At 40.8% G+C, this 26,877-nt stretch overlaps 1 protein-coding gene across 1 annotated transcript in view; it reads right to left on the bottom strand.

Moving 5' to 3' along the window:
* The window catches only part of Snup (snurportin-1), a 77,829-nt gene extending 52,182 nt beyond the window's left edge, over window positions 1–25,647 (bottom strand). The window contains exon 1 of the mRNA XM_067157625.2: window positions 25,309–25,647. Within this exon, the coding sequence (XP_067013726.1) occupies window positions 25,309–25,475 (167 nt within the window). The 5' untranslated portion in view covers window positions 25,476–25,647. The remainder of the gene's footprint in view (window positions 1–25,308) is intronic.
* Window positions 25,648–26,877: the final 1,230 nt, after the last annotated feature.

The following is a 26,877-nucleotide window of genomic DNA, read 5'->3' as shown; positions in this document are numbered from 1 at the left end:
GAGTAGGATTCCTAATCAACCGACATCTCGTAAACAAGGTCCTGTATTAGAAGGTACTTCAAGTAGAATTGCGCGATTAGTTCTAAAACTCTCTAAGAGATACGAAATGCACATTGTGCAAGCGTATGCGCCCACATCAAGCCACTCAGACGAGGAGTTAGAATTCTTTTATGAGAGTCTACATGAAACCTGTGAGAAGGGGAGTGACTGTCACTTTCAAATAGTAATGGGTAACTTCAATGCGAAGGTTGGAACCTGTAAGACTGGTGAAACTGTTATTGGAAACTATGGGATAGACGAGAGAAATGAGAGAGGGGAGAGATTGGTCCAGTTTGCCGAGTACACCAACATGCGTATAATGAACACATTCTGTAAGAAACACCCAGGGCGTAAATGGACATGGAGAAGTCCCAATTTTGAATTCACCAATGAGATCAATTTTGTTCTCTGTAACATCCCTCAAATTATTAAAGATGTATCAGTCCTCAACAGATTCAATACTGGTAGTGACCACCGACTAGTAAGGGCTAGAGCCGAGTTAAACATTAGGGAACATCGACTTAAACTAGTGCGGGAGGAAAAGAAACAAATAAATCTTAAACATCTAGAAGAAAATAAAGAGAAATTCCATCAAGCCCTTCAACAAAGCCTACATGACACAACTGGTGAAAATCTGGCAAAAATGCTAATGGATACGGCTGAAGTAATTGGAGGGTTGAAAAAGAATAACACTCGTGATAAGAAACTCAGTGACGATACCAGGAACCTGCTAAAGAGGAGGAGAGAAATGAAAATTCAGTCTGACTGTGACAAAATACAGTACTCTGAGCTGTGCAAAACCATAAAAGAGAATTAAAGCCGACTTAAAGAAATTCAACGAAGATACTCTGAGGACTTGCTTATCTGAAAAAACAAGTTTGAAGTCTGCTAAAAGGAAGCTACAGATCGGGAAGAAGCAATTAATTGCATTAGATGGGGACAATGGACGAATTACTGATAGGGAAGAACTTCTTGAGTTCATCAGGAACTTTTATAGCAAGTTGTACGAGAAGGCTGATGATAACCTGTCCTTGCCTGACTTATCCAACATTTCCCAAGTCCCGGAAGTTCTCCCATCTGAGATCAGACATGCTATAAACAGTATGAAAAAAGAATCAGTCGTAGGTAGCGATAACCTTTCAGTTAGCGTTCTCAAACTTGCTGGTGATGAAACTAAGCCACTTGGCAAAAATATTCACGTCTTGCCTACACAATGCATTCATCCCTCCATCTTGGAACAGAGCAATGATAATTCTCCTGCACAAAAAAGGGGAACATACATGACATCAGAAACTATCGTCCTATTAGCTTGCTTTCTGTCCTTTACAAGGTTTTCACCAAGGTACTGACAAATAGAATCAGTTCAACGCTTGATTTTGCCCAACCAATTGATCAAGCAGGTTTCCGCCGAGGTTTTGGAACAATCGACCATATACTCACCCTTCGTGAAGTTATCAGCAGAAGTAATGAATATTAAATGCCGCTCTGTCTAGCCTTTGTGGACTTTGAAAAGGCTTTTGACTCGGTGAGCCACGCTGCTGTTATGCAAGCCTTAGCTGAACACGGCGTCGATGCTGCCTACATAAGAGTTCTCCAGCATATCCACGAAACCTCTTCAGCCTTCGTGAACATCAATGTGCCAACCACGGATTTTCCCATTCAAAGAGGTGTTAAGCAAGGCGACCCCATATCTCCCAAGCTGTTCTCAGCCGTATTAGAAATGGCCATGTCAAAAATCAACTGACAAATCACAGGAATCAAAATCAATGGGAAAAGGCTGAACAATTTAAGGTTTGCAGACGACATTACTCTTTTGGCCGACGACATCGATGAACTACAAACTCTAATACAAGATCTTGTCTCAGCCTGTCAAAAAGTGGGACTATCCATGAACCTTTCTAAAACCAAAGTAATGCTTAACAAATGGGCCCCAGCAGGAAAGCTGCATGTGGGAAACACCACATTACAACAGGTCAATGAATTTGTCTATCTTGGGCAACTTGTAAACATGAAAGGGGACTTAAGACCGGAAATCTTCCAACGTATCAAACTAGGATGGCAAGCCTACGGAAGAAATTCTTCAGTCTTCAAATCCAACATGCCACCCCACCTAAAGAAGATAGTCTTTGACCAGAGTGTTCTCCCCGTACTGACTTACGGTTGTGAAACCTGGACATTGAGCGAGTTTGTTAAGCAAAAACTCAGAACAACCCAAAGAGCTATGGAACGGTTCATGCTAGGCTTGACGAAGAAAGACAGGAAGAGAGCAGATTACATCAGGTCAGTCACAAAGGTCAGTGACATTTTAGAAAGGGTATTTACCCTAAAATGACAGTGGGCAGGCCATGTTCCTCGGAGAACTGATGGTAGGTGGACAAAGCTTGTGCTTGAGTGGTGTCCGAAAGATCATCTCAGACCAAGGTGAAGACCACCGGACAGATGGGATAAAGACATCCGGAAGATTACTGGGATCAATTGGCAGAACATCGCTCAAGACCGTCCCAGATGGAGAGACCTCATGAAAACCTACCTTGCTTCGGACTTAAAGAGGCCACATCGTAAAAACGATTGAATATGGCTGATAGTGATAGTGATGATACAGAAGAGTAGAAGAGACAAAATAAGGAATGAGAAAATCCGAGAAGAAATTGGAGTGGAAAAAATGAATGATAGAATAGAGAAAAGCCGACTAAGATGGTTTGGGCACATAAAGCGAATGAGCGACGAAACCGTGGACGACCGCGATTGAGATGGAAGGATACCATCCAACGCAGCATTATAGAAAGAAACCTGGACTGGGACACAGTGTTGGAGGAGGAGTGGTGGAAAGACCGAAGAAAGTGGAGAGGAACCATATTCGCCCCTACCCGGCTACAGCTGGATAAAGGGAAATGATGATGATGATGATGATGATTGATACAAAATAACTCAATGGCCAGTCATTTGTCTCTGTCAGTTCAACAGTAGTCCTACCACACAATAAACCTGATAACTGTTTCCATTTTAATTGTCTTGCGCCGCTAACCTCCCTGCTATAATACCACTATAATTGGTCCATTATTGGACATTATAAATTTTCCAGCTAACTCATTCTTGGTTGCCAGCGTTTCGTCCAAGTGTGCTAAGTTGGGCTCATCAGTTGGTAAATAGCACGCCTACCAAGATGCATGGCTAGTGCATACCGTAGAGGCCACTGCGTAGGCTACTTGGAGCCACCGGCAAGTGCCAATGCACTATGAGAGACTTTGTCTCATTTTTGAAAATTGATGCCTGCCTGGCCATCAGATAATAAAGATGTTGATTCCCATAGGGAATCTGAAATATTTGTTCTGAATGAGTAAATTTATAATACCAATATAGTTGGTTCCCTATGGCAATGTTCCACCTAGGATCATTTTAGTACGCACACCGCCCTGCCACTTTCACAGACAGCCTGGCTAACATAACCTGGATGCATGCTAGCTACGTAATATTAATACATATTTGAGTCATTGTGTGCTCCAAATTAAAATGTAAATACTGTAAAACATTTATTTAAACATCTTCATTATTGCCAACATTATTGCATCAATTACATCGGAGTTTAAATGTTTAGGCTGACTATAACGTAGTGTCGTGCGCGAGCAGTGTCTAGGTTAGCGTGGATCGCATGAGAGCACCCGATTCTTCATGATGTCACAAACCCATATGGTAAGCCCTGGTGTTTGATTATGAACGAGCAGTAGAACACTAGAACATCTTGTTCATCGTAATAACACTAAAATAGTTTATCTGTCTGATATTACTGTTAATGCCCTCTGTAGATCATTGGTAGAGATAGCAGGTTCAAACTCGGCAGAGATCATCGGATTTTTGAAGGGCGACACTCCATGTCATATGATGCTGGCATGTAAAAGATCTCTAGTTACATATTTGGTATTTACATGACAAAATTCACAAAAATTCACCCTTAGACGCCCAAGTGCCACCTAGTAGGTCTAGAGTAGGCTTATAACAGAACGCCGAAATTGACGAGCAAACAGCCAGATGGCGTCAATTAAGATGTTTGGACATGGTAGCTGAGGCCATATTATTATTATTACTATTGTTAATGCCCTGAGGGGTATAAATTGAAATTTTATCTTGATCATTTTTTAGATAGTATACCCCGCCCGGCTACTAATTCCTACTACGTGGGTGACGAAAATTTCTGGGGAGAACACTGCCATGGGAATCAACATCTTTATCATCTGATGGCCAGACAGGCATCAATTTTGCATTTTTGAAATGAGACTAAGTCTCTCACAGTGCATGGACACTGCCGGTGGCTCCAAGTAGCCTAAACAGTAGCCTCCACGGTATGCACTAGCCATGCACCTTGGTAGGTGTGCTCTTTACTAAATGATGAGCCCAACTTAGCACACTGGGGGGAAATGCTGGCAAACAGGAATGAGTTAGCTAGAAAATTTATAATGGCCAATAACGGACCAACTATATTGGTAATATAAATTTACTCATTTGGAACAAATATTTCAGGTTCCCTATGGGAATCAACATCTTTATAAACCTCCCTGCTACCAGCATGTCGTCATTCCAAGTGATATCTTCACTGCCACATCGTCAGCCCAGGCGCGCACTGCAATCGAGACCAAGAGCATTCGAGGTCCCGTCTAACTTGTAAAAAAATAGTTTTGTTCCCGACTACAGAGTCCAAACTGTGTGAACCTATTCGAAAATGGTTTCTGGAGATGGTCTCTGATATTCCCAGCTGGTGTATGTGTAGCGAAAGCCACTCCTGAATAAAGCCGTCTTGTTGAAAGCGCGCCAAACCACCAACTGATAACTAGCATATGTTACGAGTTGTATTCCGAATATAAAACATAGTGACTGGAAGCATTCTTTTGATAACTGTGGCTGTTGAAAGCCAGGCTTTTTATTATTAAGTGTATTTTATGGTATGGTTCATGGTGTGGGTTACTGTAGTCACGTCCTAGTTCGTGAACCATGGGCAAAAGCTGAGTAGCCTAGTAAGTGGTCCTGAGATTCGGGATACCAGTTCCCATGGAATGGAAGTGGGCATCTCGGACATATTCCAGCGTTATGGCCCTCCTTGTGCTCAGGCGGCTAGGACTATACAATCCACCGGTGATCCATATCCCATTAGAGGAGAGATCCTCACTTGGACTATGTGTAAGTAGGGTAGCATCCTGCTTCATGAATTTGCCGAGCTTAGAACATTTTAAGCAAGCCTCGGACCTATGGGAGTAACGGAGTCCCACTCCCATTTGACAGGCGAGGGACTCCTTGGAAACAACTTGGCGGACAATATGGAATTCGATGGGGAGCTATCAATATTAACGGGGCTTATGGCAGAAAGAAAGTAGAACCGACTGAGTCAGCAAAGAGGATGCATCTGGATGTGCTAGGAGTAAGTGATATTCGGGTAAGGGGAGATAACGAGGAAGAGATAGGAGATTATAAAGTATACTTGATGGGTGTTGGAATGGGAAGGGCAAAGTATGGGGTAGGGCTGTTTATCAGGAATACCATTGCACGCAACGTAGTTTCTGTAAGGTATGTAAATGAGCAAAAGATGTGAGTAGATTTGGCAATTGGAGCAATCAGGACGAGAATTGTCTCAGTGTATTCACATGTGAGGGTGCAGATGAGGATGAAGTTGACAAGTTTTATAAAGCATTGAGTGACATCGTGGTCAGGGTCAACAGCAAGGATAGAATAGTGCTAATGGGCAATTGCAATGCGAGAATTGGAAATAGAACTGAAGGATACGAAAGGGTGATTGGTAAATGTGGGGAAGATATGGAAGTTAATAGAAATGAGAAGTGTTTGTTGGACTTCTGTGCCAGTATGGGTCTAGCAGTTACAAATATATTCTTCAAGCATAAGACTATTCACCGCTATATATGGGATGCTAGGGGTACCAGATCCATAATAGACTATATCTAAACAGACTTCAAATTTGGGAAATCTTGGTGCTATTTTTGCGTGAAATACGAATAACGCTGTTTTAATGTTTAACTCTGGATTGGTGATATCTTGAATACTACAAATAACTGCTATTGCTCTTTCCTTTATATGTATTCTAAATGATATTCTGGTTGTTTGTAGATGTATTCCTAAATATTTGAAATGATTTACAATTTCTCATTTCTGAGAAGTATGTTATCTGATTTGGCTAATCTTCCACCCTTTCTAAAGACCATCTGTACCATCTTGTTAATGTTAATAGTAAAATCATTTTCTTAAAAGTTTCTGTTAATATTATGATGTCTAGAGTTAGTATGTAGATCGGCATTATTGAGTTAGCGTTTTTTAGGCCTTCAACATTCCAGAGCAGTATTGATGTCATTTCTTCCTTATTGCCACATGTTACCATTTCAGGAGATCCTGTAGTTGTTTTCCAGGATGACCCCATTGTACCTTGAGCATCGAAAATTGTATTGTCTAACTAATATGTCTTTTGGCCAGAAATCAGAGTTATTTACCAGAGTAAGACTGTCGAATGGAACTCCAATTCGGAAAGATTTGCTATAGCCTTTGGATTCCAGCTGACTGCATTCCATTATTTCCTTTATTCCATTACTCTTCATATAATCTACTAATTTTTCATCATGCACTGTGGGATGTATTCTACCTATATATAGCCACCTGACTTTTTCTGCAGCCTTAAGATTGCCATTCTGATCTTCCCTAGTTCCTCTAATCTCTGACCTGTGTTTTCTTGTTGATCTCATTATATCTGTCCACAGAAACTGATTGTTTTCATCTTGTTGATATATGTCCTGTACCTTCTTCAGCAACTTCTTTCGTAGAAATTTCTCATAATTTCTTGAATCAGTCCGTTCTTTTGCCATGATCACATTACCTCTTGTTCCCTGATACTCTTCCTCCATCTCTTGATGACACTGAGCCGCAAGTTGATTATCCATATTTTGTGTAGGTATTTGCTGCCTAGGTGTCAGAAGAGTTGGAGTCTTAGTTTTGGTTACAATTGCCGATTGGATTCACATATCTAATTAATTTTGTAGAGTTTCTATTTCCATTTTAAATCTATCTTGTATTTTGGTTTCCAATATGTCGAGCATTTTCTGCATCTTACTTATCGTTCCGTCCGAGGTGTCAATGTTGGGCCTTGGTTTTGTTAAGAATCCTAGTCTTACATTCGGTGCACAACCACGCGAGTCTGCTATTTTTCCTATTAACGCAGTCAAATTCACCTTTCGTGAGACCACTGCATTCAAAGTGTTGCCATTTATTACAGGGTTATGAATTTCATGTTGTTGGTCCGTACTGAACTGAGAATAACATACGAATAGTAACAGAGTGAGGTTTCCACCTATTCAGTACTAATATGTATTTACAATGTTATAAATTACATGGGACCAGTTTCGACCCGCCTAGGGGTCATCATCAGCCATATTAAAGCATACATAAGTATTTTTGTCGAATCCTAAAACATGTTATTTTTAACTGTAATAATCATATGGATTTTATAAATTTATAAAGTGAAGTTTGGTAATGAGATGAGAAATGTTAGTATGGTACAGGTGAGTGGTAAATAATAATATATATACACAAACAAGTTTGGAACAAAGTACTAGTGGGGTGCTTAGAGTTGTAAAATATAACCTCGTGGATGTCAGTAGTCCTCGTACTAAAGAAACAATGTAAAATAACACATATAAACATATATACAAGTATGTACAAAGTCTGGAGAGTAAAGAGTGATACTCTTTTAATGTCGAGTTGGCTTGACACTGATCACTTAAGTGGAGAAATTAGGTATTTGGTGTATTAAAGCTGTGTTGGTCAGTTGCGTTGTTGAACGTGAAGTTGTTTTTGAATTTCTGGTTGAGAAGAAGGTGGAAGCTGCGCGTGGATATATTGATTCTCAGTTCTTAGCGGAAATCAAATTGGACCTGTTTAAATGGAGAAAGTCAGTAAAAACAAAAATGGAGATAGGAAAAGGTTAACATAAAGGGAAAAAGGGTAATTGTCTCGGAAAAGTACCTTTGATTAGACTTAGGATTGAGTTTTGGTTGGCTGCATTATTGTTTCTGAGGAAGGTGATGAATAGATCGAAGAGTATGTTGGGTTTCTCTGAGATTTCATTGAGATTGTGACTGGCGTTGAAGTATTGGTCTAGGTGTATGTAGTAATTTTCCATTATGTTGAGTAAAGGGCCCTTGTTTGCTAATTCGAGGATGTCCATGTCCTGTTCGATATTGGTGAAATTATCCCCGCACGCGCCTGCCCTCCTCCCTGCCCACACTTCTCTCCCCGCCACCAATCGCACACCATCAACTATACTACACACACCGCAGCGCGAGGTAAGCGTCCTTTCACTTTATGTTAACCTTTTCCTATCTCCATTTTTGTTTTTACTGACTTTCTCCATTTAAACAGGTCCAATTTGATTTCCGCTAAGAACTGAGAATCAATATATCCACGCGCAGCTTCCACCTTCTTCTCAACCAGAAATTCAAAAACAACTTCACGTTCAACAACGCAACTGACCAACACAGCTTTAATACACCAAATACCTAATTTCTCCGCTTAAGTGATCAGTGTCAAGCCAACTCGACATTAAAAGAGTATCACTCTTTACTCTCCAGACTTTGTACATACTTGTATATATGTTTATATGTGTTATTTTACATTGTTTCTTTAGTACGAGGACTACTGACATCCACGAGGTTATATTTTACAACTCTAAGCACCCCACTAGTACTTTGTTCCAAACTTGTTTGTGTGTATATATATTATTATTTACCACTCACCTGTACCATACTAACATTTCTCATCTCATTACCAAACTTCACTTTATAAATTTATAAAATCCATATGATTATTACAGTTAAAAATAACATGTTTTAGGATTCGACAAAAATACTTATGTATGCTTTAATATGGCTGATGATGACCCCTAGGCGGGTCGAAACTAGTCCCATGTAATTTATAACATTGTAAATACATATTAGTACTGAATAGGTGGAAACCTCACTCTGTTACTATTCATATGTTATTTATTACAGGCATCACATTCTATAGCTTTGTCATTATCTGCTACTGTTTTGCTGCATATATCACATCGTCAGTTTTTTGGACTTCGCTATCTTTATTACTAGCTTGATTATTCACTGACATCTTACCTTATTTCTCCTTGCTAGTCCTTGAGAGTTAAATAGCTGTTATTCCCTATCGGAAAATTTCAAAAACACGCTCATAATCACTTAGTTTCTTCTTGAAAAGACACCTATTCATTCCTTGATATTTGTTACATACTTATTCTCTAGTGGGCAATTTCATAACACGCGGAATATAATTAAACAAATATAGACATTCTTGTTATATTAATTCATCTACCAACAGTCAGCAATACTTATTATACATAATGAAATAATATTCACTCACTTGCATCCCATTCACTGTGACAAAACATAACTAGGACACCGAAAAAATCTGCGAACTTAAAGCAACAACTTTCATTCCTCCGCCATTTTGATCCAGCCTCAATACAAGGCTACTTTTGTAACAGGTGACTACAATTTAGACACAGGCTAGCAATATTCAGCCCCTATTCTGAAAAGACCTCTTGGAACAACTTTATTACCGCATTCACGAGCTGATAACAGAAGCTACCCGTATCAGACTAACCTCATGCTCTACAAAAGACCTTTTCCAATCAACCTTAGTGCAGAAAACTGAAATTCTCCCAGGGTTCAGTGATCACTCAGCTATTATAGCCACGCTTCACCCCAAAAAAGCCACATTCTACGGGTACAGTAAGGACAGTCTATAATTAAAAAGGGCACTGGAACTTGTTATCTCTGTTCCTTCAATACCTTCCTACTCCAAACTGGATCCCAGAGACATGGACTTAGTATGGAATGAGAGGCATGACACCTTCTTTCGATATGTAAACCAGGCCATACCAAAAGTAACAGAAATTCTCCATGGATCACTATGAACATTATAAAAATAATCAGGAAGAGGAATTCACTGTACAGATGTGGAAAAGTTACACCAACGATCTTGCGTGGGAAAGGTACAAGAGAGTGGGGAATGACACGAAGAAGCTCATTCATGAATCTTCAACAATTATGTCCATAAAATTAGCATAGAAATCGAGGAGATCTGGAAATTCTTCACAAGGAAACGTAGCAACTCACCTTCTAGCTCTTTCTACACTAACGGTACAGCTGTAAATAACCCAAAAGACATCTGTGAGGCTTTCAGCTCCAGTTTTTAAAAGAAATATGTTAAGCCAAACACAGCTGTTAAACTTTGCCAGGCCATCATCTCCACATCTGCAACTTGTTCTTCTCCACATCCGAAGTGACTGCCAGCTTATGGAAAATATGACCCCATACTGTAACAGGCTCAGACAACATACCTGGATGGATCTTACCGCACTGTGTAGAAGCCGTACTGCCCTCCCTGTTGCGCACTATTCATCTACTCTTATCATTAAAGGTGCCATGCCGTGTGAGTGGAAGAGTACCAGTATACCATAAAAAAAAAGTGATAAGAGAAGGGTTGAAAATTACAGGCCAGTGTCTAACATCCACTGCCTGTAAATACATAGAGTGGTTCTAGAATTCTTACCAGAGAATAACTTGCTAAACCCCAATCAGCATGGTTTTCTCCCAGGGTATTCCTGTACGTTATTGACCAAGGTTGTTGATGACTAGTAGTTTAATTTGGATCAACCTAATGTGATACAAATTGATTATAACGCACTACGTTGGTCCAAAGTCCTTAACCAGGTGCCATATCAACAGCTTCTGTTGAAACTACAGCAGACCTACATAGGAGACAATTTACTGGGCATGGGTAAAATCCTTCCTGGAGTGTTGGACCCAATGAGTAGTGCACTGAGGTGCTCAATCACTGGCTATTCCAGTAACGTTTAGAGTAATTCACGGTTCTGTGAGTCGACCTTTCCTCTTCAATATGTGCTCATTATATGGCAGTTGAGACTTTCATGGCCGGTTTTATAAAACACACCTGTATTTTCCGGGTTTGTAGGATGTGGTCCTAAAGCATATGATGGTCCTGATGTTTCACCAGACTGCATTCGGTATTATCAAGAATTCCAATTGACTTCGAAGGCTGCAAAGCTCACAGTGGAATGGAGTGGTGTTGCAATTCCACCTCATTATATAGTGCAGGATACTGTGTGCTCTCCCACGCTGGTATCTTCATCTTGTCACGATGTGGGAGCTTGTGTGCCTAAGTGATCCTGACAGCTATACCGGCGGGAGCATAAGCTCCTGGTAGAGCCACCCAAGCTGGAAAGGTCAAAGGTGATAGGCCAGACTAAGAGGGATACCCTGGTCCTCCAGGTTGGGGGTTGATCATGGGGCTAACAACCCTATATCAGAAAAATCAACTCAAACTCATAGACAAGAATAGCTGGACTGATGATAATGGTAAACGACCCACGCGAGGAAATGGAAGATGCAAACGGAAATATATGTATATAGCAACCTGGAATGTACGAACCCTGAATAAACCAGGAGCCCTAAACAGTCTGAAACGAGAAATATAATATTGGAATAGCAGCAATTCAGGAAGTCAGATAGAAAGGAAATGGTGTTTTTAGAAGTGGTAGATATACAGTGCTGCATAGTGGTGGAGCCAGGGGTACAATAGGTGGCACAGGCTTTCTAGTGGATGACAGATATAGGTCAGCAGTTTTGAATTTTTAAACCTGTAAATGAAAGAATATGCACATTAAAGATGAAGGCCCATTTTTTCAATATCACATTTGTGTGTGTGTATGCACCTACAGAAGAGGATGAGGATGAAGAGAAAGATATGTTCTATGGACAATTGGAACAAGAAATAGAATACATCCCAAGACAAGATGTTAAAAACATACTTGGAGATTTCAACGCTAAAGTAGGTAAAGAAGAAGCCTATAGGCACCGTGCGCGTCGCTCTAGCGGCTGGGCGGAGAACAACACGTGAGGCAGACTCCAGACTCGCAGTAGCTGTTCTGTTATGACTGAGCGTGTAGTCACTCAGATGATAATGGCAGAGAAAAGGAGATCAAGTAAACACAATTGTTGTGTTGTCAGAAGTTCCAATACTTACGCAAATACGGGAAGTGAAGTACAAATTTATTGTTTTTCAAAACGAGCGATAGATGTGGACCGAAGGAGGTGATGGATAATACAAGGAGTTAACCGAACGAAGTAAGTAGGCCTACACATACGTACTGCACGCGTTTGCAATAAGTTCAGTTGATCCGATTTAATTTAATTTTTAGCACTGATGGATCACTTTGGCAACCTACGACTTACTCAAGAATATGTAGTGCACATTTCATCGGAAACAAAAGATCTGGACACCCACTAAGTCCATCCTATGTTCCGACAATATTTCCGGATGAATCCAAGAAGAGGAATGTGTCACCGGGATCCAGCTTACAGCGCTTTCACTGACAACTCAAGCGATTAAAAAAGGAAGAATCAGACGGAAAATTTTCAAGTACAGTTTGCCCAAGCAACATAACCAAAGATGTATCCGCGGGAACAGATGCATCTGAATTTCATTGTTTAGACTTCATGTTTTCTTGTTCAATAAATGAAAATGACGTAAATACACAAGCATATATTCCACTTAATTTCGGTCTGGGAGGGGACATAACGAAACATGATAAAATGTGTGGAACGGAAGACGATCATGCAGACATCAAGGTTCCAGGTTTCCAAGGCTACAGTTCCTTAAGGAAAAATACACAAATGCATGATATAACAGGTGTGAACTTCAACGTCTTTGCCTTGCGTTATTACCAAACTGTAACGTTTCGAAATTATGTAAAGAAACCAGATTATTCATTTTCCTAATGAAAATGAAAATCGGACTGTCCTATTCTGCTTTGAGAGTGTTCACAGGACAACAATTTCACGTACTTTTACGACCGTGCTTATGCAACTGGCACTACTTACAAAACATTTCATATTCTGGCCTAGTAAGGAAAATGTTCAAGAAACAATGTCTCCAGCATTTAAAAGAAATTACGGTAATTGTCGAGTCATTATTGACTGCACGGAATTTAGGGTTGAACAGCCTCCCCAAGTAGATCAAGATTTGTATTTTATATTCTCAATACAAGGGTTGCTACACTGCAGAAGTTTTAATTGCAATCACGCCTAATGGTATGATCGCTTTAAATCTAAATGTTATGGTGGAAGAGCTAGCGACTCATTCATAACAACCGTCAGTGGTTTACTTTGCTTCAACCTGGCGATGAGGTCATGGCTGATAAAGGATTTAGGCATCAGAACTAACTTATCTGGCCACGGTATCATAATCGTGACACCACCGTTCTCACATGACGGGAGATTAACAGCTGAGGAAGTTGAGAGTACTTACAATATTGCGAGTGTTAGAATTCACGTAGAAAGGTGTATTCAAAGAATCAAAATATACAATATATTACAGAAATTGCCAACAGAACTTTTTCCACACATGGATGACATCGTCTATGTGTTGCGTATGAACGAATTTGCAACCTCATCGAATAACAAGAACAACAAATAAACTTCCATAGCATTCTATTGCTTCACTTTCCATTTCACTTCCGTAAGAATGTTCAGAGCAGCTCCCCCAATCGGAGATTCATTTACAAATGCGAGAGCTAATGTATCAAAGTTATGTCGCCTAGTTTTGATCCGATTTGCTTTCGTGCTAGCAGATATTCTTATCTTTTTTTTTCTTGAAACCATCGAGGGCTTCCTGATTGAGATAGAGTGTCCAGGGAGCTTTTAATTATATGATATTTATCATCCTGCACTTTGCTGGTAAAAAAAAAACATTTCGTCGCTCACAGTGCGAAAGGTGTATTTGTCTGGCAAGCGCACGTCATTAGAGACTTGTAAATATAATAGCTGTGTCACAATTTCCTCACATTCTTCTCTCTCCACATCATTCACTACCCTGTCTATCAATAAGATGACTACGGCCCTGCACGATTGTTCTATTTAGTACTTGCTTCTGCTCGATGCTTTTTACGAAGACTGCAAGGGATGTGTTTTAAAATATCCTCAGTTAATTCGAAGAGGGGAAGAGATGTCCTCAAAGTCTTTTTACCGAACAGTTCTTCTACGCGTTTGACTTTTCTATGTTTTTCTGTTGAAATTGTTTTCAGGCTCTGTTTTGGAGACAACACTTTCATTATTTATATAATACACTACCGCAGCTACGCGTTTGCAAGTTCTTCTGGTGCCGGCAAGACAGGAACATTCGCTGCTAGACATTACGACTCTGGTCAACCTGAACACAAAATAAAAATGCGTACAACTTAGCAAACATGCATCAATTAATCCTTACTAAATAAACTATATAAATTTTTACCTAACTACACCTTGCCTATCTCATGTTTCACGATATAAGGCGGCAAATTGCCAGACGTTTATCGGGTGACTTTTCCTGTGATGTATCCGAAACCATTCGAAATTAACTCTTCATCGCCGTTCACGAGGCCACTGGAAACAAGGTTTCTTCCTTTATTGCATGATGATTCACTTAGATCCCCGAATTGAATCGCTTTAAACCCGCAACTTGTTCGAATGTAACCCACGTTGTACTGAGACTCTCGCACTGCACCTCACCTCTTGTTTCAGAACGGGCCACTATGTAGCGCTAGTAGTAGCATTTCGATCTATCTGCACGGTGCCTATAGGGAGACAGTTGGGAAGGAAAGTTTGCATGATGAGTCAAATGATAATGAACAGAGGCTAATTGATTTTGCCATGGGAAACTCGATGGTGGTGAAGAGTAGGATTACATGGTTTCAGAGAAAGAATATAAGGAAAGCCACTTGGTGTTCACCAGATGGTGTCACCTTTAATCAAATAGACCATGTAGTAATCGATAGGAGACATGCATCTGATATACTACAATTTCACAGTTGTAGGGGAGCTGATTGTGATTCGGACCATTACTTGGTACGGGTAAAACACAGGCAACGTATTGCAATTTACAGATCTGCTAAGAAAGGGAAAACTCCAAGGAGATATATGGTCTCAAAATTGAAAGATAACGAAACTGCGCAGCTATATGAATACAGGATGGAGAAGAAATTGGAGGTTAAACAACAAAGCTGGGCAGTGGAAAACATCGAAAGAAAGTGAACTTTATTGAGGGATGCATTGCAGGAAACTGCGGAGGAAGTACTAGGAGTGGAAGCAAAGACTGAAAGGCAAGGATGGTTTGATGATGATTGCAGAAGAGCAACTGAGGAGAGAAATGAAGCAAGGAAGAAAATGTTTAGCAGGAAAACAAGAACATATGTAGAAGAATTTAGGAAGAGGAGGAAAGAGGCAGATAGAATATGTAGGAGAAAGAAGAAAGAGGCAGAGAGGAAATGGATTACAGATTTGGAGGAACAATATGATATGCAAGAAGTTTGGAAGTTCTATGGGAAAATAAAGGACTTACAGAAAGGTTTTCAACCACATGCTGTATTCTGTAGAGATAAAGAAGGAAACATGATTGGGGGAAGAGACCAGATTCTTGACCGATGGGCGGAATACTTTAGCGAACTGTTGAATATGGCTGCAGAGACATTACCTGCAGAGACGGTAAGATTGGAAGAAGAGGATGGGCGTGTAGTACTGACCTCCACCCCGTCAATGTCTCGTGCTTGGACGTACAGGGCTGCGCATCACATATGACAACAATGCGAAGATCTAAACTTCTGAATAAATGACTAAACCTGAATTCTGTTCACTTAATTTATTGAACACATTCACGATGAACTGCCTATGGTCACTTCTGAGCGGTTTTCCCCTTTTATGCTTCACAACGCGATGGTCCTACCTCTTGCTTCATTTCTCTCACTATGAATAGTGACAGACTGCTGCTGCAAGATGCAACACCTTATCTCCACGCTGTACAGCTTGGGACTTTCCCTCACTACGAGAAGACTTCCTGTATTACACCATGCCTTGTGCCTTCATTTCTCATCACTATTTTATTAAACAAAACCATATATATACCGGTATATATGACAACCATATTTTAATTTGATTACGTACTCTTCCAAACTCTCTAAATGTAATAAACTAAAATAAAATTAATGCGACGTACTACTTTTCTTCGAGCTCCAGTTGAGTGAGTGCGACGGGTGCTTCTCCAATCAACTATGTTCATGTCCACGTGCATAGGCAAGGTGCTCCGCCTATTTGTTAACATCAGGATTAAACTCTTGTGGAAAGCAGTATAGCAGGCCATGACATACAGTACAGCAACACCAGTGTTCTGTCAACTACAGTCTTATTATGCCTTTCCAGATAATAAAATATATCAATTACACTTTAATCTAATTTTACAGGCAAACATGCTGCACCCTTCTCTGCAGCAAGATTAATTAGGTGACAAGAGCAGCCTACGATGATTATGTTACTATTTTCCCACTTCAAACATCCTGCCACACCATTCTTTGTTTTTCGGAATTGGCTTTACGTCGCACCGACACAGGTATTACGGTGACGATGTGAAAGGAAAGGCCTACGAATGGGGAAGGAAGCGGCCGTGGCCTTAATTACGGCTCCAGCTCCAGTATTTGCTTGGTGAGAAAATGGGAAACCACGGAAAACCATCTTCAAGGCTGCCGACAGAGGGGCCCAAACCCACTATCTCCCGGATGCAAGCTCACAGCTGCGCACCTCTAACCGCACGGCCAATTCGCCAGGTACACCATTCTTTAATCCTACCATTACTAGAGCATTATCACCACCAAGAGCTAGGCAGTTTTTTAATGGAATGCAGAATTCCTGAAAAGCTGAGAGCAAAAGATTGGCAGTGTTAGCTCCAGTAGCATCCCCTTCTAAATTAGGCACAGAGAGTAGACAACTCTGAATTTCATTGAGTTCAGGCCTAAAAAAAATTACAACAATAGGATATATTTTCAAGTCGCTTTTATTGCTACCATAAGTAGCAACAGAAAATGCATTTACCTGCAAATGTGATACAATTTTCGCCCTTTCTTCCATGCACATTTCTGTGATGTTAGCCGTTGTTTTCATTCTAGCACACCCATATCGTTTAGCAGTTTCCGAATCAGGAAACATTTTGCGAAGCAAAGGCCCCATGTGGTCAGCACAATTCACAGGCAGGTTATGTTCTACGATAAATGACATAAAGAAAGTCTTTGTATTTGTCGCAGGATTTACATGTTGGTTATTACAAGAAAACAGTTTCTGGTTTCTTTCTACACACTGGACACTCTCCTTATGTTTTTTCATTTGCACATGTTGGAGTATATCACACTTCCCGCCATGCGCAACTGAAAAATCACACTTACATATAGTAGGTCCCTTCCTGGATTCACTGAAACACGGAAACTCTTCCCTATAAGCGCTTTTGAACACTGCATCATATTTCTTTTTTTGACATTTTGATCAAAACAAATATTAAGACATACAACCAAGAAGCACTACTACGTGATGTAACTCGAGTACCTATGCAGGTCCAGCCCCGGGTAGACGTCTATGGCGTGCTACTTCTGACATTAGGTTATTTGCTTGTGACATCAACTTCCTATTATTAAGCTATCAATGGTATCCATCACCACTGATCTGCATTTAGGGCAGTCGTCCAGGTGGCAGATTCCCTATCTGTTGTTTTCCTAGCCTTTTCTTAAATGACTGCAAAGAAATTAAATTTATTGAACATCTCCCTTGGTAAGTTATTCCAATCCCTAACTAATCTTTTTGCCCCAATTTGTCCTCTTGAATTCCAGCTTTATAATTTAAAGACACCACTCAAACTTATTCGTCTACTGATTTCATTCCATGCCATATCTCCACTGACAGCTCGGAATATACCACTTTTTGAGTATTTGACTGTATTATAGACCAAAGAGGAGCACTTGGCTGGCCACCGTGCCCCGTACTGCCATCCGGTTGCGATTATTAGAATTATTATCAACCAACCATACTCAGCCATATATCGGCAGTGAGGAAATACGCAGAAGTTTAAAATAATACGAAAATTACTGTACCAATACTGACTTATGTAACTGAGACTTGGACTTTGACTAGCAGGCAAAAAAGTAAAATTCAAGCCAGTGAGATGAAATTCCTAACAAGGATGATAGGAGAGACAAGGAAATACAGAGTGAGAAATGAAGATGTTGGGATGTTGTTGTTGTTGTTTGAGTCATCAGTCCATAGACTGGTTTGATGCAGCTTCCATGCCACCCTATCCTGTGCTAACCTTTTCATTTCTACGTAGCTATTGCATCCTACATATGCTCTAATCTGTTTGTCATATTCATACCTTGGTCTACCCCTACCGTTCTTGCCACCTACACTTCCTTCAAAAACCAACTGAACAAGTCCTGGGTGTCTTAAGATGTGTCCTATCATTCTATCTCTTCTTCTCGTCAAATTTAGCCAAATCGATCTCCTCTCACCAATTCGATTCAGTATCTCTTCATTCGTGATTCGATCTATCCATCTCACCTTCAGCATTCTTCTGTAACACCACATTTCAAAAGCTTCTATTCTCTTTCTTTCTGAGCTAGTTATCGTCCATGTTTCACTTCCATACAATGCCACGCTCCACACAAAAGTCTTCAAAAACATCTTTCTAATTCCGATATCAATGTTTGAAGTGAGCAAATTTCTTTTCTTAAGAAAGCTCTTCCTTGCTTGTGCTAGTCTGCATTTTATGTCCTCCTTACTTCTGCCATCGTTGGTTATTTTACTACCCAAGTAACAATATTCATCTACTTCCTTTAAGACTTCGTTTCCTAATCTAATATTCCCTACATCACCTGCCTTCGTTCGACTGCACTCCATTACTTTTGTTTTGGACTTATTTATTTTCATCTTGTACTCCTTACCCAAGACTTCATCCATACCATTCAGCAACTTCTCGAGATCTTCTGCAGTCTCAGATAAAATAACAATATCATCGGCAAATCTCAAGGTTTTGATTTCCTCTCCTTGGACTGTGATTCCCTTTCCAAATTTCTCTTTGATTTCCTTTACTGCCTGTTCTATGTAAACATTGAAAAGGAGCGGGGACAAACTGCAGCCTTGCCTCACTCCTTTCTGGATTGCTGCTTCTTTTTCAAAGCCCTCGATTCTTATCACTGCAGACTGATTTTTATACAGGTTGTAGAGAATTCTTCGTTCTCGGTATCTGATCCCTATCATCTTCAGAATCATAAATAGCCTGGTCCAATCAACATTATCGAATGCCTTTTCTAGATCTACGAATGCCATGTACGTGGGCTTGTCCTTCTTGATTCGATCCTCTAAGATCAGACGTAAAGTCAGGATTGCTTCACGTGTTCCTACATTTCTTCTGAAGCCAAATTGATCTTCCCCCAACTCAGCTTCAACTTGTTTTTCCATTCTTCTGTAAATAATACGTGTTAAAATTTTGCAGGCATGAGATACTGGGATAGGAAAGCTAAATGAGAAAGCTGAAAAGAATAAACTAAGGTGGTTTGTACATGTAAGAGGATGGAGGAGAATAGAATTCCAAGACAGATGCTAGAGGCAAAGTACGAGGGCAAGAGAGCAAGAGGAAGACCTAGAACAAGGTGGATTGAACCAGTGAAGAGCAGCATAAGAAGACGAAATTTAGACTGGGACAAAGAGGAATGTTGGAAGGAAAGAGGAAGATGGAGAAATGCCATAAATACCCCGACCTGGCAGGAGCTGAATAAAGGGAAACAATGATGATAAAAATTATTGAAACTCCTGTGAAAATCGGAGGATCGGCCCTGTCAATCAGGAGATCGGGCAGAACGATGAAAACTCGGAAGAGTTGGCATGTCTGTATACGGCAGAAAGGCTTTTAGCTGCCAGCCGCTCCTTTTCTTTCTTTTTGGTTGTTGGATGTCTGGGATGGAGTGGTTGCTCGATATCTTTGTGGCTGTAGGCCTACCCGTTAGCACATAGGGCCACATTTGGGTGGCTGAGCTCCTTATTTAAGTGCTGTGGTTGACTAATTCTCCTTGCACGGTCAGCTAGCATCTTAATCACTCCGTATTTTGTGGTGGGTGGTGGCTGGACGTCTTCTGAAGATAGCAGTCTGTATGGGTCGGCTTGCAGTACGATGTGCCTCAAATTTAAACTGTCCGTCTTCATTAACAGAACATCGGGGAAAGGGAGTTTTCCTTTTTTTCTGTCTCTATAGTGAACTGAATACTAGTGTTAATGCTATTCAGATTCTATAGAAACAGCAGTGTAGTTGTACCTGTCTGTGGCTCCAGATTACAAAGGTGTGCCATCTATGTAGTAAAGCCACACCTTATGTTTCAATGATGTGATCTCAAGTGCTGTTAGCTCAAACTTTTCCATAAAGAAATTTGCGAACAGTTTCTATAAACAAAATGATGGTGTCGCCATGGGCAGTCCTCCGTGTCCCATGGTATAAAAACCATACATGGGCCAAGAAAGAAAATCCTGTAACTTAGTGATGGGCAAACGATAACCATGTTCGAGTGGGATCGAGCCGACCCGATACGCACTGAGGTTCGAGCCTGTTCGAAGCAAGCTCGAGCAGTCACGTGACCGAAGGCGAAGTTTGACTTGGGCGAATGTGCAGATAAGCAAATAACATATGAAGCACCGTTCACGCAGGTGTATGTATGATAATGATAACGAGGTACATGCTGTCATATATTACTACATTCATTGACGTATATCTTATCGGGAATAAAGATTGCCCATAAAATTAGAAGGCTTAGATTATGATAATATGCTATGAAAAGGACACAGCCTGTATCCGTAATATTCCCCGCGTATTACCGGAAGTATTTCCTCCCAAAGCAGTACTTGTGTATCTTGTAACAACCGCAAGTTTGATGCAAAATTGTGAATATGGTAATATTATTCTTACAATATCATGCTTTGTGCGGCTAAGACAGCTGTGCAATAATGCGGCAGGTGAGGTTCTCCTTCTGTCCTCAATGTTGGGGTGTTTGAATCCACTCCTAGGGAGAGAATTACCCTTTTTGCTCATAGGCCTATAGAAAACAATGTAAGAAAGGACTGACATTTTATCAATCGTGTACACAAATAGATTTATAAATATTATTACGGAGCAATGTTACTGTCTAATTGCGTGACATATATATGAAAATCAAAAGTGACTGGAGATTTCAAGCTGTATCCTTTACCAAACTTCAGGTCAATCGGTCCGGTAGTGCTTGAGCCCATCCGGAACAAACAAAACAGACACCATCTCATGGTGTTAAAAATCCAGACCCTGCTGGGAATCGAACCTGTGACTCCTGTGACCAAGGGCCAACACGATAACCATTTAGCCATGGAGCCGAGCGAAAAATGTGTCAACAGCTGAAGACAAAATATCATACATTTTTAGTCTTATAACCATTCAAATATGTAACTATTTTGATACATGTAATCGTTTCCTTTTCCTGCATTTTTTTATAGCCCCAAGTAACACATTTTAGTAGACAATTGCTTTATTCTGATGGAGGCATTTGTAACGAATCATCGCACAAACACAAATTTTGACCGTCTCCAATATACAGATACGGGTCGAAATTATATTATGTACAAAAGACACGGAAGTAACAGTAAACAGAGGATGAACCCGTACTGTCCGGCAAAATACTCGTACACATCCTTCTCAAGTTTTCTGGGTGTTTGTAAGAGCAAGGCGCTAGGTTACGGCGAGCTAAGGTCGAACTTGTTCGATCACTGGCGTCATCTGTTTCAGCAGCTTGAGCCAGGCTCAAGCACATCACTACTGTAACTTCTAAGGTCTGCTAAAGATAAGCGCCATTCTCTCCCTCGACAGCAGGTGTCTGAAAGATCCTGTGCAGCTGTGGCCAGGTATACATAGGAACTACAAAACGCTGCACTGCCACACGATTGAAGGAGAACAAAGGACACATCTAGCCGGGACGAGCAAGTTGCTGAACACTCACTGCTAGTAGGCCATGGCATTTGGTAAAGCAACACTAAAGTACTGCCAACTACGTCTTATTACGCCCAGCTAAAAAGGAAGCCACTGAAACCATGAAGCACACTAACAACTTCAACTGTAAGGAGGAATCTGAATGGGACAACAGCCTGGTTTCCAGCCCAAATCCTGGAGGACACAATGGCCTCGGGAGATGATAGAAAGTAATAAATAGTAATAATAATGTTATTTGCTTTACGTCCCACTAACTACTTTTTAATTTTAGGTTTTTGGAGACGCCAAGGTGCCAGAATTTAGCCCCGCGGGAGTTGTTCTACACGGCAGTAAATCTACTGACATGAGGCTAACGTATTTGAGAACCTTCAAATACCACTGGACTGAGCCAGGATCGAACCTACCTAGTGTGAGTCAGAAGGCCAGTGCTTTAACCATATGAGCCACTCTGCCCGGCACCAAAAAAAGTAACGTGTGATCAGCTGCCTGTCTCCGTCAAGGCAGGTCGACCTATGTCAGGCTTCTTAATGCTTCAATCACTGGCCGAAGAACAGCCAATCAGTGACTGCCCCGTCCAACATGGTGGACCAATAGGTGAGCAGCGCAGGTGGAATTACACCACCACTCCATTCCACTGTGAGCTTCACAGCCTTCAAAGTCAGTCAGAACCCTTCATAACACCGAACTCGGTCTTCTGTGAAATGTCGGGCCCATCACAAGCTTGTGGATCACGGCCTACTAGCCCGGAAAATACAGACATGATTCATTCTCCATTAGTTGGGCAGCTACTAGCACTGCCATTGGTTGACATACAATGGGAAATGATGTCATTCCCAGATATCAAACTAAATACGTTCTGTTACAAAGCTACACACAATAAAAACACAACTAAATGAAACGAGTAAAGGAAACAATGTGGAATAAAGAGCAATATTATTTTACTATGAAACTTACCTTAATACAGTGGAGGGTATAGCTATATCAATAATCAACAGAGCTAATGAATAAACATTAGAATTAGAAATTCAATCAGCAGGTACTTTACACATGAAATGCCCTCCAGTCTTGATCTTGAGGCCCAACCTATCCAAACCAATGGTTATGTAACTAGCCGCACCTAACCAATCCAGAAAAATGGCTTTGTCACCAAATAGCACACTTAATTCAGCCTTTTGCCATTATCAAATATAGAATGCACTGCTGTCTCATTAGGAAATGCTGCCCCCAGACCTCCTTTACTTCTCCCCAGCTTAATGGTTTTGTCACTAGTCGGACCTCACCAATCCAGACTAATGTTCTGTCACTAGCCAGACCTAACCAAATCAGGCCAATGGCTTTGTTACTATAATAATAATGTTATTGGTCTTTATGTCCCACAAACTACTTTTGACGGATTTTGGAGGCGACGAGGTGCTGGAATTTTGTCTCGCAGGAGTTCTTGTATGTGTCAGTAAGTCTATTGACAGGAGGCTGATGTATCTGAGTACCTTCAAGTTCCACCGGACTGAGCCAGGATCAAACCTGCCACGCTGGGGTCAGAAGGCCAGTGCCGACAGTGGGGTTCGAACCCACTATCTCCCGGATGCAAGCTCACAGCTGCGCGACCCTAACCGCACAGCCAACTCACCCGGTGACCCCACTTTTTATAACTGGCCAGACATAACAATGCTTACCAATGGTGCTGTGCATAGTTTCTAAGTGGGCAGCCATGTACAGTGCGCTGTCACGTCTTCCACGAGAAAACAAAAGACAGTCATACTGTGTCTAGATGCCTGCATACAAGTGGTTACTTTTGGGGTTAATGTTGGGCAGTACATAGTACAATTTTGCCGTGAATGACAGACTGATGGAGTGAGCACAGGGATGAGTGAATAAATGGGTGATTAACTAGAGTGAAAGAATAAGCAGCGAGGAAATAATGTACACTATCTTGCACAGTACTATTCAACTTTTTTGTAAACCATGTAAATAAGATCTCATATTAAGACAGGCCTAAGAACATTTACTGTCTACGCTACTATAGACCTTCCATATACTTGCTCAGAATTGTAAATAAATAATACTAAAACTCGTAATTTGTGAATTGGGAAAACTGGAACATCACAGGTTCAAACATCATTCCCTCCGTCTTATGGTATTGAAATAAGGAGGGTTGTTTCAACAATACATGAAAGCATAACCGTCATTCACTCATTTCTCCACACACAGATACATGCACAGCACTTCCATAAATGACATACATTGATATTTTGGAAGAGGCAAGTTCTTGACATTCCCCGACAGTGATTTCCATAGCTTTGCTGAGCGCCAACTGAAAGGCAGACGTATGGGTGAAAGGCGGAATAAGGATACTCCTTTACCTCTCTGAACTGAGCGGAAAACAAGTGATAAGACACTGGAAGGGATCAATGTCTGGAGAAGCCGAGAGGAAATTCCAGAGAAAGGTCAGATCAGTTCGTTTGGATATTGTCTCAAGGGAAGGTAACTTTATTGGATGGGAGGAGGAGTGACGGTTAATTAGCCTCTCGGCACGGCGTTGTACTCTCTCCGGCTTGCTCGTGTTCTTCAGCACGCGGACCATGAGTCGGTACACGATGAACCACGTAAAGGCGAGCTTATTTTTTCCTCTGGTTTAAAGCCTTTTCAGGAATCCCACAGTTTTTTTTGTTGCCTTGCACCTTGCCTCTTCTCAATGTATATTTCACTTTAAATTGTCAGAGATAACTATGCCCTATAGCCTAATTTGAAATCAATGTTTAATCTTTCACAAATCTCATGAACCTATGTCTACAATTAGGAGACACACCGGTCGTGTGGAAAACTTCCTCTAAAGACAGCATTGGGCATATCTAAATACACAAGATCGAGGCTCATCTAAGAACTCGCTGAAGAACCTTTTCTAATCGAGACGCTGAGACATGTTCTCCCTACCATCAAATGACAGCTGGAACAGGCTAATGGAGGAGAGGAAAGAGAAAAAGAAAGAAATCTGGTTAGAGATTTACTCCTCTGTAGCCATGGTGAACAAGACTTGGGCGGATACAAAAAAAGGCGCTGCGACACTTTGTGACCTCAATGGCTGTACATGGACTCCATCACAGGGTTTGAAAGTTGAAGTCTTTCCACAACCCAAGTAACATGTGACCTCTGCGATAATCATTGTGATCGTTATCACGTCGTTAATTGCAAAAAACTAAGTAGCTCATTGAGTTCTGTACGTCTGATTGTCTTTAATTAGTGCACAATATGTGCGCTATAATAATAATAAATCGGGCCGATGACCTTCGATGTTAAGCCCCTTAAAACAAGCATCAATAATAATAATAATAATAAATCAATATTTACTCTTTTTGTTCCAGGAGGAGATTGAATCTTCTTTCTTCCTGGCTACATCTAATACTTCGAGCTTTATAGTCAGCGAGTCGAGGATGAGGGTCCTGTTCTCCGCTGTTAGTTTCTGAAGGTAAAGTAGATGTTGCAGGGCCAGGTAAAGTTTCTATAACTTCAGCCATGATATCACCTATCTTCTAATAACCCACCAGATCTGAATGTAACTTCAGAGTGAATTACCCTGACAACAGGTAGCGAATCAGCTACATGTTTTTGCTTTAAATCCCATCAAACCGCGAAAAACACACACATCAACATAACCTGATACAACGCGCCTAATTTGACTAACGGTCAGAGAGTCTACAAATACTTTAATACACCAATACCGGACAGCTCTATCTCAACAGCATTGAGTCGAGTGCGAACAGCGATGGTGGTGACATCTAGCGTGTTGGTGTGAACTGCATACTAGTCTATGCTACAGCTGAGAGGAATGCACTACACTCATTGGAAATATTTTTGTTAAAATAATAAATTGAATAATCATAATAATTAAGAATGACATTTTAAAATATGAAATACCTCCAAACGAGCATTATGTTAGCCGTGCCTTTCGCTATGTCTTGAAAATTAAAAGCAGCATTTGTTTGAGGATCCAACCATCCTCTGGGGGAAATATTTAACAACTACCTACTCTCTCCAGTTTGTTTTAGCCTGGCGAAGGACGTTGTATGGACTTAGCCTAGTTTTGCGGCCGGATGCCTTTCCTACCACCAATCGTATGTGGAGGGATATATATTCACTACCTCGTGTTTCTGTGGTTGTTTCTCGTGTGATGTGTTGTATATATTTGAAGATGCGTATGAATACGAACACAAACCCGTAGCCCCCGATCTACAGGAATTAACAGACGCGAATAAAATCTCCGACTCAGTCGGGAATCGTACCAGGGTCCTCTGAACCGAAGGCCAATACGCTGACCTTTCCGTGGTGGTGATTATTTTTTAAGAGAAAGTACAACTGGCCAGCCATCCTCTATTAACACTAATCAGAAGGGAAATGGAAGAGATCCAGCACTCCGAAGAATGAAGGTATCATAAAAACGGGGGGGGGGGGGGGGCACGAAGCGCTAACCATTCAGCCAAAGCGCCAGAGCGGGAAGATAACTTAACAACATCCATGATTTATTACAATTTTGGGAAAGAGAAGCTGTAATTAAGGAACAGAAGTTTTGATCCATTATTTCTTCTTCTTCTTCTTCTTCTTCGATACGGCCAATCTTCCCGAATGCTACAGGAGAACTCAGCTCACGCTGCTCTCTCGTTTTTGCTGTAACTTACTTTGAATTTTCTGTTCTACCTCTGAAGACAGGAATACATAATATGTATAATACATTGGGGTTACGGTGAGTGAACTAGGATGTTCTTGACAAGGAAGAAGTGTTCAGAATTTCCTAAAGTCTCTTTCACAAATTTATGCATGAAGCATTACCATACACACGTATTAAATTAGTTGGACTGGTGCTCAAGCCTATGCCTGTAATACACTGAAATAATTGTCTCGCCCGCTTCTGTGGTGTAGTGA

This window comes from Anabrus simplex, chromosome 1 (genome assembly GCF_040414725.1).
Source record: "Anabrus simplex isolate iqAnaSimp1 chromosome 1, ASM4041472v1, whole genome shotgun sequence".
Classification (NCBI taxonomy): domain Eukaryota; kingdom Metazoa; phylum Arthropoda; class Insecta; order Orthoptera; family Tettigoniidae; genus Anabrus; species Anabrus simplex.
This window is presented reverse-complemented; position numbering and strand designations above follow the sequence as displayed.